Genomic DNA, 16044 nt, shown 5'->3' on the forward strand with positions numbered 1-16044 from the left:
TGGAGCCAGCGTGTTCTCTGGCAGTGGATATTACTTGAGTTTGAATCTCAGCTCTCTAGTTCTTTAACTGTGCGACTTCAGGCAGATAATTTAACTCTTCTTAGCCTTTGTTTTCTCCTCTGTAACCTGGATATCTTAATGCCTACCTCCTATAGAGGCAGGAGAGCCTGGTCAGTCATTAAGAGCCTGCGTGGGTGCTGCGGTCAGAAATACTGGCGTTTCGAGCACTAGCTTTTCCAGTCTGATTTCGTTGGGCAAGTTACTTAACTTCCTGAGCCTTAGCATCCTTATCCATAAAGCAGAGGCAATGACAGTACCACCCATTATGGTTCTTACGAAGACTGAAGGGGCAAATGCAGGTAAAGACCTCCACCCAGGGCTGGCACATGGGGGACAAGTATTAATCATGCAGGATCACTTGGGATGCAGGTGAAATAACGTGTGTATGCTGCTTGGCACGTCACAGGCACCCTTTGTCCTACAGCAGAGCACAGATGTGGTTGTCTTGGCATATCTTTTTTTTTTTTTTCTTTTAATTTTTAGGACCGCACCTGTGGCATATGGAGGTTCCCAGACTAGGGGTCCAATCAGAGCTACAGCTGCCAGCCTACCCCACGGCCACCGCAACGCCAGATCCAAGCCACATCTGTGACCTACACCACAGCTCACGGCAACTCCAGATCCTTAACCCACTTATCGAGGCCAAGGATCGAACCGCAACCTCATGGTTCCTAGTCGGATTTGTTTCCACTGCACCACAGTGGGAACTCCACACTAGCGTATCTTAATCATTGGTCAACCCCTGATGTCTCCTGGAGGTTGCTAGTCCCCTTGTAAGTCCTCAGAAACCCTGTTTGAATTGTCCATTTTACAGCTACGCCTGGACTTGATTTCAAGCTCACTGGTCTGTAGTTTATTGAATTCTCCCTCCACCCACTTTTCCTGGGCGGAATTCCGTCCTCCCCTCCCCAGTCCTCAGCCGCCCCTTGGATCCCCTGGTTCCGTTGCCTGTGCCGTGGTTCCCTTCCTGGGCCTGAGTATCGCAAAGCTCTTTTCCGTCTCCTTCAACCCTCAGTTCATTCTCACCGATACACAGGAGCGCTCACCAGTGTGGGGCTCTGAGCGAGAGAAGGCTGAGGAGGATGACGGGAGGCAGCCTGTCAGCCCAGGTTCTCGTATCGCCACCACCCAGGAGGTCCACGACCCACCACTGCCTTTCATACCAGTTGAGCAGGGCCCAAACCACCGTGCCCTGTGCCTGCATACGCTGGGTGGCAGGAGAAGGTCTAACAGGGGGAAGCGGAGTTGTTTCTCTTAAAGATACGGGCCATCCGGGCCGTCTTCCGCCTTGAAGGACTTTCTGCACTCTTGACTGAATCGGCATTAGCCATGGTTCATCCTTGATGGTGTAAGAGCTAATCGCAGAGTGGCGGGACAGTCCAGGACCCTCCCTTCCGCTTTCCGGGCAACGGGAATGGGGCTGAGGGACAACTCCAGGCTGTCCTTCTGTTCCTGCTAAGGTGGCCAGAAGGTGAAGGAGCGGCTGGCTTCTCTCCGTTGCCGGAATAGGAACATGTTTCCCTCTTAGAACAGGCTTTGCCTGCTGGTCGTCTGCTTCCATGTGGCCTGGTGGCAGGCTTGTTTTCTGCTGGCTTTGCCGGTCAGAGGAGGTGGAGGTGGGAGAGGTGGGAAAGGGCTCCCCATGGGCCAGGCTGACCCTCTGAACACCAGCTCGTGCCCGACAGCTGTTTTCAAACCTCAGACAAAGCCAGCAGTGGGTAACATCCAACGAGGATGCGGGCTCGGGGAGAGGAAGTGGATGGTCTCAGACAGCAGGAGAGCCTGGTGAAGATTTGGAATTGAACGCAGCAGGTTAAGGACCTGGCGTTGTCTCTGCAGCTGCTCTGGTCACTGCTGAGGTGCAGGTTTGCTCCCCTGCCCCAGTGCAGAGGTTAAAGATCTGCCATTGCCACAGCTGTGGCATAGGTCATAGCTCAGGCTTAGATTTGATCCCTGGCCCAGGAACTTCCGCATGCTGTGGGTGCAGCTGAGAAAGAAGAAGGAAAAAGTTTGGAATTATAAGAGAAGCTGGCTTATCCAGGGACCACGAGTAGTTTCTGACTGGACTGGAGGGAGAGACGAGGCTGCAGAGGTGGCCGAGAGCACCTAGAAACTGCCCAGCCCTTACCCGGGGGCAGGGCGCCCTCCCTCGACCTCAGAGTGGCCCTTTCTCTCTGAACCGAGCAAGTCAGTCAGCCACCATTTAGCAAAGATGAATCCCATGGGGTTCCAGCCCTGGAAGCGTTCGTGGCCTTAAGGAGGTGCTCCCACAAGGCCAAAGTCAAGGATTGATTTATTGGGGCGATGTTAGCTACAGGCTGAAACGTTGCCTCCCGTGGCTCTTGCCCTCGGGTGCTCACGTAGGGATCTGAGGGCAGCCCTTACGCCACCTGCCCCACCTATTCCTACCGCCCACCCAGCCAGCCGTGGGGTCCAGAACCATGCATTCAGTGCTTGCTTGGGGCCCTCGATCCGGTCTGGCAGGGCAGACGCCGCTGCTCGGCACATCCCTGCCATTTGGGTGCTGCTTGTGTCCAGACAGTGGCATGGGAGGGAGCTGCAGAATGCAGGTGAAGCACAGCCCAGCTGTGCCTGGCCACCCAGCTGGAGAGGGTAGACTCAGAGCTGCTGGAGTGAGATGAATCCTGGGGCGCCCCTACCCACCCGCACCATTGCGGAGTTCTTCACAGACACCCTAGCAAGGTCAGGGAAGGTCAGAGGGGAGCCGAGGCCCCAGATTGTGGGCAGCATCACGTGAGAGGCCTGTGAAATCTCAAAACTGCCGTTAGCTGGAGAGATGCAGGGTGGTGGAGAGACCAAGGCTTTGGCTCTAGCAACCTGAATTTTTGACTTTTGGCGGATTACTGTACCTCTTTAAGCTTCTACAAAAGTCATAAGGTAGCTTTGACAAGACTTCCGTGAGAATTACCTTCTTTCATGCAGCTTAAGTTTAACGAGCATTCTTTCTGTGCCAGGGGACGTTGGCTGGCTTAGGGGACAGCGTGTGACCAGGGCAGTGACTGTCCATGGCTTTCCACGCTAACCGGAAGATGGGAAACAAGTAAAGGTTGACTCTGGGGTGTCAGGATTAAAAGATTTCGCAATAGTATTTTGAGGTAAGGTCCTAGGAGTTGTTCGGCAGGGTCGCTCCGCTTTCCTTCTCAGGAAGAAGCAAATATGTCCTTGAAACGGGCACCTGCAGTTCCTCAAAGTGGGGAAAATACCCTGAGCCCACGACTGAGGACCTGGGCCTGCTGCTGCCACCCCTGTCTGGCTGGGCTTCTGCCCGCTGGAGAAGGGGCTCCCTGAGTCCCTCCCAACTCTGCTGCTCTGTGCCCCTCACTCCCTGAGCGCCCAGCCTCACTGCGGAGGCATCCACGTGAGCCCCAGGGGTCTGGTCCATTCCAGGACCTCGGGCAGAAAGGCCTGTCCTGCCTCTGCCCAGAGATGGGGGGAGGGGGAAGGCCCGAGGAACCATGGCCGGAGTGACCCTGTCCCCCTGCCTGACCACCGCTCCACCTCCCCTAGACCTCATCCCCATCAGCCTCCCGTCGGAGCTTGCCGCTTCCCTGAAGCTCCCGGGCGGGACCCCTGAGCCGGGGGTGAGCTCTCCCCCCACACGCCGGTGCCCATCATCCTGCTGCCGCTCCTGGTCTGTCAGTGAGCCTCAGTTATGCACTGCTCGCCATCACCCCCTCGCCGTGCCCAGATAACTACCCTGCCCTTGCCTCCCAGCCAGCTCCAGCCTCAGCGCGAAGTTCGTGGCCATCCTTCGGAAGCCTCCCTGGCCTCCTCCAGGTGTGGCACCCCCTCCTTGGCCCCTGCTCCCAGTCCGGTCCTTCCCCTTGTCGGCCGCACGGGGTGGTGGTGATCTGCTGCCTCTGTCTTTCCACCAGTGGACTGCAAGTTATTCAAAGCCGCCCGGCCCAGGGCCGGCACTTAGTAGGTGCCTGGTAGATTCTCACTGATGGAAGGAGCCAGATTTGCCCCCACCCTCCCTGGGAACACCAAGAGGTTTCTGGGGCTAAGAAACAGAGGCGTCGCTGTGGCAGCAGGTGCGAGTCACTGATGCCTCTCGGGGGGTGCTGAGGCCCGTGAGGCTGATCCACCTGCCGGCTGCGGGCCACCTCCCCACTCTCTCTCCAGGCCCTTGTGTCCCTCCTTCAGTGCCACTCTCTCTCCCCATGCTGGGCTCCTTTTCAGCAGGGGGATTGTCTCTTCCCACGGAGTCCGGTGTGCCTCTGTGCCACAGTCGGTGTATGCTTTAAGGATTTTGACTTGCTTCATTTCGCATTTAGGAAGAAACTAGAACGATGCCTATGGCAAAGAAAACTTCCTATTCGTTTGCAGAAGTAAATGAAAGACTTTAATACTTTTTAAGGAAAATCTGTTATATTAGCCCCTTTGTTTCAGCAGAAATCAGAATGGTATTTAGCATCCAGACATACGTATTTTGAAGAAATAGGCGATTTTTAAATCTCCTGGAAGTAACACAAGCATTAACTGTCAGAAAGGTTTTCAGGAAGAATACTAGCATTCGTCCCGTTTAAGCTAGACACGAACAGAGAACAGTATAATTTCATTTATTTGTTGTGCCAACAGACATTTACCAAGCCCCTTACTCTGTGCTGTGATTCCCATTTTATGGGCACGGGCCCTGGGGCTTTAGAAGTTCAAGGAAATAAACGGAACCCGGAACCAGGGTTCGCATCAGGTTTTCTGGCACCAAAGCCAGTGTTTGTCCACCAACTCGCAGCTGTCTGTGTGCCATGTAGTGGGAGCTCCGTTCTCAGCTCCGTTCTCAGCTTCTCCAGCACGGGGCCACGCCGCACTTGGCCCTAGGTCCCCAGTGCCTCTTAACAGGGCTCAGTCAGGGTGTGCAGTCGGGATTGTGTGCTGAGCGGGCTCCTGAATGACTGAATGAAAAGACAAGCGCTCTCTTTTACACTTTTTCAAAAGCCGCCGTTACCCAGCTGAGAGGTTTCTCTCTGTGGAAGGTATATTTTCTCTAAAATAAACCTGAAGTGGATCAAAGGCCTTTTTTTTTTTTTTATTCCACTCTTCCCACAAAATGAAAAAGTTCCTTTGTTACTTAAAATATCTGCACCAGATCGTGCATGCTGTCTCTCAGCCCAAGTGCTTATTATTGTGGCTAATTTGGTCACATGCGTTTGAAGGAGAACAATGCATCAGAAATTTTTAAAAGCAAAACAGCAATCTGAAGCGTTTGTTGTAATGAGATGTAAATTGCCAACATTGTAGTGGAGCCCACTAAAATTTGCAATGAAGGGTCCCCCCCCCCCGCTTTTAAATGAAAAGCAGCAGAGGCCTTCCCTCCTCTCCCCAAAGAAACCACACACTTTTTGTTCCTTTTCTCTCTGGTTCTGTAATCCTAAACAGCCCGCTTTACGCACAGATTCAGTCCTTCATTTATCTGCATTTTCGGAGCCTGTGTCTGAGCCTCTGTCCTGTGCCTCCCTCAGAGGCATCCTCAGCCTGCACGGTGGCAATGGCAGTGCCCATTCTGCAGGTAGGAAAGCTGAGCCACAGAGAGGTGAGGTGACGAGTCTCAGGTCGTGCAGCTTTGGGTGCACGTCCAGGTCTCCTGATGAACTGCTTCCAAGATGAACCCTTGGTCGGCGTGTCCCCCTTGCTAAGTAAGACACAGGTGCCTTCTGTACGTGACGCCGGAGGAGGTGGTGGCACAGGGCTAATCCCTGACGGTCACCAGATATGAAACAGTGCTGACCGAGACTGTTAGGAAACAGCGGTCCTTGAGAGGCAGGCGATCCCAGGACAGTAGCCTCGGTATTTGACAGAACTCTCTTGGCCCCCGAGGAGACCCCCGCAGAGGAGCGGAGGTGGGTATCTGTGGAGCGCAGGTACCTGCTCTGGGCCGGACCCGAGCTGGGCCTCGGGGCCAGAGAAGACCAGCCGGACCCAGGCTCACAGAGGCCACAGATCAGCAGTGGACTGACTCGAGCACCCACGTATGACTTCTGTGAGGGAGAGCAGTGGGGTGAGCCGCTATTTATGGAGCACCCGCTCTGTGCCGGAGTCTGATTAGTCATTTCACCTGTGCGGTTAGCTCCTCTAGTCCTCAGTCTGGCCAGGTCGCCCCTGTCATTCCGCCTCTCGGGTGAGGCAAGGTTAAATCCTTACAGACATGCAAAATTACCTATTGAGGGTGAAACTTGAACCAGGCACTGTGCTGAGCCCTGGTCTCTGACATAAAAAAAAAAAAAAAAAGACACAGTCCCTGCCTGCCCTCAGGCCTCACCGACTAGTAGGGGGGGCACAGAAACAAGTAAATGAGGGCATCTGATGATGGCTAGGGGAGGGGGCCCACAGGAGGGCAGAGCCTGACTCTCTGAGGAAGCTCGCAGCTCCCTTCAGTAGCAGGTAGCAAATCAAGAATGTAAACCCTGGTCTCTCTGTCTCCAGATTCCAAGCCAAGGGGTAGAAGGAATTGCTCCCTCTGTTTGGAAGGATGGGGTGGCATCTCAGTCAGACCTTGAATCCCTGATGGAGTTTGAGTAGGCGGGCATCTGTGGGCAGAATGATCTGGACAGAGGGAATGGCAGAAAGACTGAGAAGCAAGAGGGGAGGAGGTGTGAGAGGAGAGGGTCAGGCATGCCGCTTTGGAAGGGAGTCTGACTATGGGGGGGCTGGGGGGGTGGAGTCAGAGGAGTGACCCTTGCTCCCAGCCCTTGATCCTTCCGATGCCCGTAGGTGTCCTTGTGTCACCGTCCGAACTGTCCGTTCCCCTGGCTGGATGTTTCCCATTTCTTCTTAACTTTGAGCCCTTGGGCTGCAAAAAGGTTACAGATTTTTGAGAACAGCTTCCCACCATCCCAGGCCCACCCCCCAGCACCTCTCCTCAGCAGCAGGGCTTTATTTCAGACTCTGCGCCAGCCAATGTAAGTCTCTTTCTCCCCCACAACTCTCTTCTCTCTTGTGTTATGAAGCATTTACTGACAGCCTGCAAGATGCCAGGTGTTGCCTAGGTGCCAAGGTTGCAAAGAATGAAATTTTGCCCTTTGAGAGCCTCACAGTTTGTTGTGGACAACAGGCAGATGGGTAGACAGTTGCAAGTATGATTCTTCACAGAGGAGACACCGGAACTCTGGGCGGCACCTAAATTCTGTTCTGACCTGGGCCTTGGCAGGCAGAGGAGCTGGAGTTCAAGGCCAAAACAATAGCACCTCCAAAGGCCCAGAGGCTGCGGTCAACACAGCATCGGAGCAGAAGCCAGTGTGGGGAGAGCAGGAAGTGAGCTCCGGAGAGGAGGCGTTAGGAAGGCTGTGGGGTGCGACTTGATTCTGGGGTGAGGACGCACCTGGTCGTACGGGGATCTCTCTGACGGCCCGTGTTGAAATGGATGTGAGAGAACCAGCCTGAAGCCAGAGCTCAGGTGGATTCGTCTCTTGTCCAGCGTCTTCCTCTCATGGAAGGACAAGGAGGCTTTAGAGGAGAGACTTTACCTTGCCTGTGGCTGCATCCACTGCCTCCTCTCGGCCCCATCCTTTTTCCTGTCGCCGAATGTCAGAGCAGGAAGGGACCTTCCATGCCACCTCGGCCAGGCCCTTCAGCAAAACTGAAGTAATTATTTCTTCCCTGATCTAAGCAAACCTCAAATGCTCCCCTTCAGTTTGGTTATATCTCAGAAATTCAACCTCGATCCCTCACAGAGAGAGGAGAAACTTTGACCTGTGCTTCCGAAACCTTAGAATTACTCATTCATCGTTGGCATTGGTTTAGCAAACATTCAGAGAGCACCTACTCATGCCAGGTGCTGGGGGCAAAGAAGAATAAGCCCTCGGCCCAGCTCTTGGGTAGGTGGCGCGGTATCGGGAAATGCAGTCAGGACCGTCATGAGGCTCTCGGTCCTTGGCGCTGCCACCTTGTGCTTCCACGGTTTACCCCCCGCCGCGCTGCCGTCAGCTTTGTGCACCGCCTTCCATCACCGACGTCTGCAGAGATTCTGTCTTGCAGGTGGCAGCCGCCGCAACTCAGGAATGATACCCTTGTTCCGGAAAGGCCTGTCGTGACGCATTTTAGCAGCAAAATCACCAGTACCTTCACGACCACCCGCCAAAGCAAGGGTGTGGCGGTGGAACATAGAATGGTAGCCAGGTTGTCGGTGAGGCTTTAGTGCACAGGCAGTTCTGCACCAAGTGGCTCATGGCGATTAAGATACCGGAAGCTTGGACCATGAAACTCCTTGTTTACCTAAGTTCTGTGCACAGCCTGGGGCCCAGCTTTGCTTCCCATCCCAGTCCACCTTCGGAAGTTTTCGCCATCGGGAGAGCTTCCAGGAGGCCGGACTCTCCGTTGGCCTTTGGAGTTGCTCCCCTGCAAAAGTTAGTCAAGTCATTCGGCCTTACTGACTCGTTTTCATCCTGTTTCTCTGCCCTTTGGTAATCAGGGCACGGCACAATAGGTGATTTAAAAAATAGTCCACCATTTTTAAAAGCTCGAGGAGAAAAAAAAATATCCCCCTTAGAAATCACCATTTGCCTAGCTGCCTTTCACTGTTTAAACCGTACATAATTTGTGTTGATTGCATTAAAATAAAAATCAGGGTAGCTGCTGGTTCAGGCAATCAAGGGACTTAATCTGTATTGTATTTTAATTTCTTGGTTGAAAGGCTCCTGTCTAGATCCTAGGCCTTGGGAGGGGGAGGCCTTTGCATTTCTCCCTGCCGCTTTCCTGTCTTCTGCTGTGACCTGTTTCACGTAGGCTTCGGAGACGGGGTTTTGGCAAATACACAGTTTGCATAGGGCAGTTCTTGCCGCCCATTCTCCACCCCAGTGTTAACAGGACCTCTTTTCTGCACAGGAAGTCGATCCCCTGCATTTTCATTCAGACAGACAGCGACACCCTAGAAGCCTGCTTCTCATTCACGCTTAATTAGAGTCTGGTCCATTCTCGTCTTCCAGTGACCCCCCTTTTCCCCTTGTGACGTCCATACCTCATGTTATTTTCAGGCTTGGGTTTAAGTGTAGTCCAACGGACAAAAATAATCCAGCATATTTTTGTGGGTGCCACTATGTGCTGATAGATGCGTAGTTAAAAATACTTGTCTTTTATTTTCCTTGGAGTTCTAGACAGATCTCTTTTCTTAACTGCCTAGGTCCTGCCATTGACTTGGAAAAAGTAAAGTCAGAATGTCTCGAGCCAGAGCCGGAGTTACGGAGCACTTTCAGTGAGGAAGCAAACACGTCGTCCTATTACCCCGCTCCTGCACCTGTCATGGACAAGTATATCCTAGACAATGGCAAGGTAGTGTTTCAAGCTCACTATCCATTCCCTGCAAGTGTCGGTTAGTCAGCGAGAAGGTGGAGAGTGCGGTGGGAGCCAGCTTTCCGAGACCCAGCCTGACCCTCGGCCTCCTGGCCGAGCCCCGAGTAACTGCTTCCAGCATCTGTGTGTTATGACTAGTGGAGCTTTACTAGGACTTTCCCTTTTTCTCTCTCTCTTTTTTTTTTTTTTGGTATGGTAAATGTTGGGTCAAAGCAACTGTAAACCAAAACTGACATTTAAAAATAGCGTATTATCGAGAAAGATTTATTTATGATCATTTGATGGAACCAGATGCATAAAATTTATAAGGCGATCTAGACGTGAAATATCTGACTGACAGATATGGATATGCCTCCGTATTTATCTGTTCACTCTTTAAAAAGTACTTAATGTGTTCTAAGCCCTGTGCTAAATGCCAGGGGTGCAGAGATGAATGGGCCACGCTCCTTGCCCCTAAGCTGCTTGCAAGTGGTGCATTTAGCCATTTAGTGTGGATAGCCCACAGTCCTAGGACCACATATGACTCCTAAGACTCTTTTGTAAGACTCTTGAAAAGAAATTATGAAAGAAAACTTAAGCACTGTTAATGGTTATATTGGTACGGGGTGAAGGTAGTGGAATAGCCTTTGGGAGTCTTAAAGCCCCATGATCTCGCAGCAGGCAGGGAGGAGACTTGCTAGTATTCTTCCAACGGCCACATGCATTTGTTTTGGAGGAAATAGATTGGACCCCTTTGTCTAGGCACCGTCAAATGCGGTCTCACTAGAATATTCTTTGCCACCATGGCATACATTATACACATCACCTCTCGTTCTCCCAGAGCCTCATCTGTATCGGTCTGTTTTTCTTGCCTTATGCTTCCAAAGGTCCCTGTCTAGCCAGTATCGTTCCCCAGTGGGTTGATGAGAAAGACAAGGTTGTTTTATTTGGGTTTGTCCAGGTATGTCCCTGCAACTGGCTGGACTGAGCCCAGCAGATATTATCCAGCTGAGGAAATGAGACCTATTAGTAGTCTGTAGGGCTCTTTTGGGTTTGCTGCCCTCATTTCCCACAAAGTACGTCCTCCCCTGCCAAGACAGAACTGAGGACCCAGGCCATGGGCCCCTTCTGCCTTGCCTTGCTGCACCCAGCAGGCTTTAAGAGTCTGCTTTGCAAAAAAAAAAAAAATGGGGGTTCCTTGGTGGCACAGCAGGTTAAGGATCCGGTGTTATCATTGCTGTGGCGTGGGTTGCTGTTGTGGCGCAGGTTTGGTCCTGGCCCTGGAACTTCCACGTGCCATGGGTGCTGCCAAAAAAAAAAAAAAAAAAGGAGCGCATTGCAGGGAAGAGAGGAAGTAGGCAGCCTGGGTTTAAGCTTAGCTCTCTCTCTTTGTCCTACCCATGCGGTTCTGGGTGGGGGTGTCCCTTCTCTGCACCTCATTGTCCCTGTCTGTGCCGGTGGGATCAGATTGGTGCTCGCCATAGACCTGTAAAGACTCAAGCTGTGTGTCTCAGTTCGGTGACCCTTGCCCAGCTGGAGAGAACGGAAATACTCTTCTGTATTTGTTTATTTCGTTTTGGTCATGTTCACCCTGTGGAACGCAAAGGCTTTTCTTAAAGTAGCTTCCAAGAGAAGTCTGTTTCTCTTTTGCTTTGAAGACTGATGGACAGTTTCTGAGCACTATGAGGGTTTCTTTTGCAAAGGGGTCATTTTTTCCTGCAGAAAAATGGTCCTCTCAAATGTCATTTAATGGTTTTGCCCTCGATTTGCCCAACAGATCTTGAAAGTGCCAATATTTTTTTTTTGCATTGGTTATTGACAACATGTTACTATAAAACTAACCCAGCTTCTGTTTGCACCTCACATGTGGTCAGAGAAACGTATTGAGGGCGAGGAAGGAAGCGGACGCACTGGGAATGGATGGCAGTGTCCTAGAGCAGCATTCCTCACGCCCCACTGCTGTCCTTGGCTCTGCTGTCACTTCTGACCCTTCCCTCTTCTGCCTTAACCTCTGCGAAGCCTGCAGCATGGGAATGGCACCCACTTCCTAGGGGGAAACTAGTTCTGTCCAAGGAAACATCTCGCAGAGACATCTTTTGATCAGGGCCCGTGCTACCAGATGCCATAGTTTTAATCACCTCCCTGGAAAACATAAAGCTAACGTTTTGGTCAAATAGTGAACTGTGGTTTATGTGAATAGGACCTGCTGCAAAGGTCCTATTTCTGATTTGGATGAAGTCCATTGCTTTTCTTTGTCTTAAGATATTTTATTTTATTTTTGGGAGTTCCCGACATGGCACAGCGGAAACGAATCCGACTAGGAACCATGAGGTTGCGGGTTCGATCCCTGGCCTTGCTCAGTGGGTTAGTGGTCCAGCGTTGCCGCGAGCTGTGGTGTAGGTCGCTGATGCAGCTCGGATCCCACGATGCTGTGGCTCTGGCGTAGGCCGGCAGCTACAGCTCTGATTAGACCCCTAGCCTGGGAACCTCATATGCCGCAGGTGCAGCCCTAAAAAGGCCAAAAAAAAAAAATTATTTCAAAAACTCATTGAATCATAAAGCTACGAAGACCATTGAAGTTTAAATAGTCGAATTTATACCCAGGACAGATGCGGAAGTACATCCAGAAAAGGAACCCAGCTGCATAGGTCATAGGCAGGCAGGCAGGGGCTAGAAGCCAGATCTCCTGGCTCCCAGGCCAGTGCTCTTGGCAGCCTATTGTGCTTCATCCCCGAAAGCGTGGCATCGCTCCAGGTGACCCTGAGCCTCCCTGACCTCAGGGGCCGTTGTCCCAAACGCCCCAGCACCCACTGTGATGGTCTTACCCAGGGCCATTTCTTGCTGTGCTGTAAAGTTGGCCTTGTGCTCGAGTACAGGTCAGAAAGTGTTTTCTTGTCCAAGGAAGAAGACTCATCAGAACTGAAAGCCAGCGCCATCAAGACATATTGCCCTTACGCCCGTCCGTTTCTCACTGCTTTGTGTTCAGTCCTCTTCACTCTGTAGGGGGCGATTGAGGCAGAGCCTCAACTTCTCCCGACGAGATGCGCTCCAAAGGCTGCATCAGGCCATGAAGGCTCCCCGTAGGCTAGAAAATCAGAGGGGGCAGAGCTTAGCGCTGGAGTAGACGAGGAGGTTTTCTTGGCGTTGGGCTGGGGCGTGAAAGGTTAGCAGGATAAAGAAGACATGAAAGGGAAGGCACTCATTCCTGGGTCAGGAAAGGCGTGAGCAGAGACGTGCGTGGGGGAAAGAGTTCGTGTCTGTGGGCTGTGTCCTCTTGACGGTGTAACCCCTGTTACCGCGTTTAATCCTCACGCAGCTCTGCAAATTCGGTAGCGCTCTGCCTCTGGTGCAGTGGAGAAGGGTAAGGCTCAGAGAGGCAAAGTGACCAGCCCAAGAAACCCAGCCAGTAGGTAGAAGGGCCAGGCTTCACACGCAGGGCCGGAAACTCCAGAGCCCACCCTGTGTCCGCACACTGGAAGGAGGGGGCCGTGAGCGAGTCTGGGGGCTTCACTGAGTGAGGGCACAGTGCAGTTAGTAGGCTGAATGCAAACAGGATTCTAGAGGACGTTTAAGCCAGCTAGGAGGTTGGACCTGATGTGACAGGAAACAGGGAGCCATTCAAGACCCCCAAACAAAGGTGAAAGTCTGTGGACGTTATCTAGTCAAAGAAGGCGAGCCGGATCTTAGGGAATTAATCTGGCAGTGTTTACCGCAGGGGTTGGAGGCAGGAAGGCCAGCCTGTGGCTTTTGTCCAGGTTGCCCAGACTGCGGTATGAACTGCAGTGGGTGATGGCCAGGACGTGGCCGGGCAGGTGCGGGGAGACTCGAGAGGAAACCAGCTGAATACCCATGTGTGAGGCCTGCTTTGTTTCCACCATCGTCCGCACCGCGGAGGCACTGGTGGCAGCAGAAAGCCTGGGAAGACATGGGCTTCTGGAAATACAGATTTGGGTTTGAATCTTGATTCCGAAATATAGTGATAGCATGTCTTAGGAAAAGTGATGAGTCCTTCCAAATCGCTGCTCATGTCTATAAGGTAGGAATAATCATTTCTACCCGTTTACATCTCTTAAGGTCATTACGAGAATTAACTGTAATTGAGAGTACACTACCTAGTTCATTACAGGTACTCAAAAAATACCAGTGTTCCCTTTCTTTTGGAGATCATTGGCCTTAAGAGGACTGTCATCTCTTTTGAGACCAATAAATTAAAAGATTGCAGAAAAGCAGGAGGTCCCGTCATGGCGCAGTGGTTAACGAATCCGACTAGGAACCATGAGGTTGCGGGTTCGGTCCCTGACCTGGTCAGTGGGTTAACGATCCGGCGTTGCCGTGAGCTGTGGTGTAGGTCGCAGACGTGGCTCGGATTCTGCATTGCTGTGGCTGTGGTGTAGGCTGGCAGCTACAGCTCCGATTCCCTAGCCTGGGAACCTCCATATGCTGCGAGAGCGGCCCAAGAAATAGCTAAAAGACAAAAAAAAAAAAAAGATTGCAGAAAAGCAAGAGCCAGGGTAAAAGGAGCACAAATCTTTGAAAAATTGAAGTTGTCTTCCGTCACCGAAGGTTTTCTGACTCTGACTGGAATCTAATTCAAATGCCGTTTCCTCTACCTCAGGAAGCCTGCGTGGGTTGCCCCAGGGCATCCTCCAGGGAGGTGACTTGGGGTCCAGCAGGGAGCAGCAGAGAACTTGTCCCCAGCATGCCTGATCTGGCACACAGACTGCCCACCTGCTATTCAGACTTGCAGAGAAAAGGCCAGACTTGACCTTGGGTCGAGGTTGCCCAGCCAGCCCCAGGCAGCACCTTCCTCTCCAGGGTTGCTCATCCTCTGAGTTGGATGAACAGATTTGCCGCACAGAAGCTTGCAGCACAGGGAGGCCGGGCAGATCTGGTTATCTGATATGGTGCCTGCAAAGGCCTTGAATGATCTTTTGGGCAAAAGGAAGTGAAGCTAGATGTGGCAGGTGGATTGTTCACTTACTGACATTTGCGAGTGGGCTGTGTTGCTACACTTTTCTCTTCTTAATAGTTGGAAGGTACTCAGTGCTCGGTCAAGGAAGAGGTGTTTCTGGCTGACCTGTGGCCCATCTGTGCCTGCCCACCTGGCTTTCCAAGCCAGTCTTTAGTAGCAGGATCTTGAAGAATCTCTGAACTGTGGGTCTTGCCGGTCCGCCGTCAGTCTGGGAGTGTGTGCAGCCTCTCAGAGCAGGCCTCTCCCGAGACGTCTGACCACGTGAGGCTGGTGATCTGCAGTCTTTCTGACGACAGGGACCTCTGGCAGGGACTTTGCATTCCCTTTAGAAAGGTCAGCTCATCAGTGGCTGCCTCCCCTCCATCCCTGCAGGTGCCTTTTCCACCCTCCAGAGACTCAGCAGAAACACAACATAAATGGCGATGTCAAAATCAAAACTAATTTTTTAAGGATGCATGTTAACAAATAGCTTTTCAGTTGTTATAAGAACCAGAAAGGGAAAGGAGGGGAAAAAAAACACCACCACCAAGCTCATCACTAGATCATTTGGAACTTTGGTACTTGCTGACTCCGCACTAAAGCTTTCTGAGTGTCTCCCTCATAGGGAGCATCGGACTGTGTTCTGTTCGGTGCGCCCTCAGAATCAGACCAGGGCACTGTGGTTGTGTTTCATTTGTTAAAATTATAGGTGTTCTGAGCCAGAAGGAACTTAGTTGAAATCCAGGTCTTCAGTTCACCGGAATCTGAAGGCAGAGTCAGAAAGGATGGGCACAGACACAGCCCGTTAACGGCAGAGCCTGGATGGCTGTCCCCGTCCCTCCGCCTGGCAGTAGTCGTCACACCTCGCTGTGCCCTGGAGTCACCCCCGGAGCTTTGAGCCATCCTAGGTCCCACCCAGACAAAATAAATCAGCTGTGCAGCTAATAGTTGAGTGACTTGGCGAGTGGCTGCACCTTTCTCAGCCTGGCTCTTCCACCTGGAATAAGAATAGTGTCCCAACCCCTCCTTCCAGGGTTGCCGTGAAGGTTTGAGCTAGTGGGTCTGAAGCCCTAGGCGGGCCTGGCACTTGACAGGTTCAGTTCATGATTATTATTTCTCTAGAAGAAAGTTCATTTCCTATTCGTGGAATGGACCTCTTATATCTTTTAACGGACAAGAGACGTCTCCAGCTGCCATCCCGTCCGACTAAACAGGTGTTTGCTTGTGTTCTTATCCCCGTCAGGTCCACCTGGGAAGCGGGATTTGGGTTGATGAGGAGAAATGGCACCAGCTACAAGTAACCCAAGGAGATTCCAAGTACACAAAGAACTTGGCAGTCATGATTTGGGGAACAGATGTTCTGAAGAACAGAAGCGTCACAGGAGTTGCCACAAAAAAAAAGAAAGATGCAGTCCCTAAGCCACCCCTCTCACCTCACAAACTCAGCATCGTCAGAGGTGGGTCACCAAGTGGAAACGCAGTGGCTGAGATGCTGTCCTTTCCTCCGTCAGGAGCGTATCGGGCACACATCTCATTCAACAAGCACCCACTGAAGCCTCTCCATGCCAGGCCCCGGGCTGGGCACGGGGACACGAGCACATGAGGGCCTGGTCCCAGAAGAGCTCCCATGTAACAGGCCAGTGAGCTGTGGACACAAGTACGGTTCAAGGAGCTGGCACGTGGGAGGGACGGAAGGGAGCCCTGGAAGGGGAGGAGGCCCCAGCTGGGATATCAGGGAAGGACGCCCG

At 52.2% G+C, this 16044-nt stretch overlaps 2 protein-coding genes across 3 annotated transcripts in view; both read left to right on the plus strand.

The window, feature by feature from the left end:
- AGBL4 (ATP/GTP binding protein like 4) overlaps window positions 1-16044 on the plus strand; it is a 1262788-nt gene that overhangs the window by 1033803 nt on the left and 212941 nt on the right. The gene's annotated exons all lie outside the window — the stretch shown is intronic.
- Window positions 1-16044, plus strand: part of BEND5 (BEN domain containing 5) — a 47050-nt gene that overhangs the window by 23122 nt on the left and 7884 nt on the right. Inside the window, 2 exon segments of the mRNA XM_021097821.1 lie at window positions 9197-9345; window positions 15540-15753. Of these exon segments, the coding sequence (XP_020953480.1) occupies window positions 9197-9345; window positions 15540-15753 (363 nt within the window).

The sequence above is a fragment of the Sus scrofa genome, chromosome 6 (genome assembly GCF_000003025.6).
Source record: "Sus scrofa isolate TJ Tabasco breed Duroc chromosome 6, Sscrofa11.1, whole genome shotgun sequence".
In the NCBI taxonomy this organism is placed as follows: Eukaryota; Metazoa; Chordata; class Mammalia; order Artiodactyla; family Suidae; genus Sus; species Sus scrofa.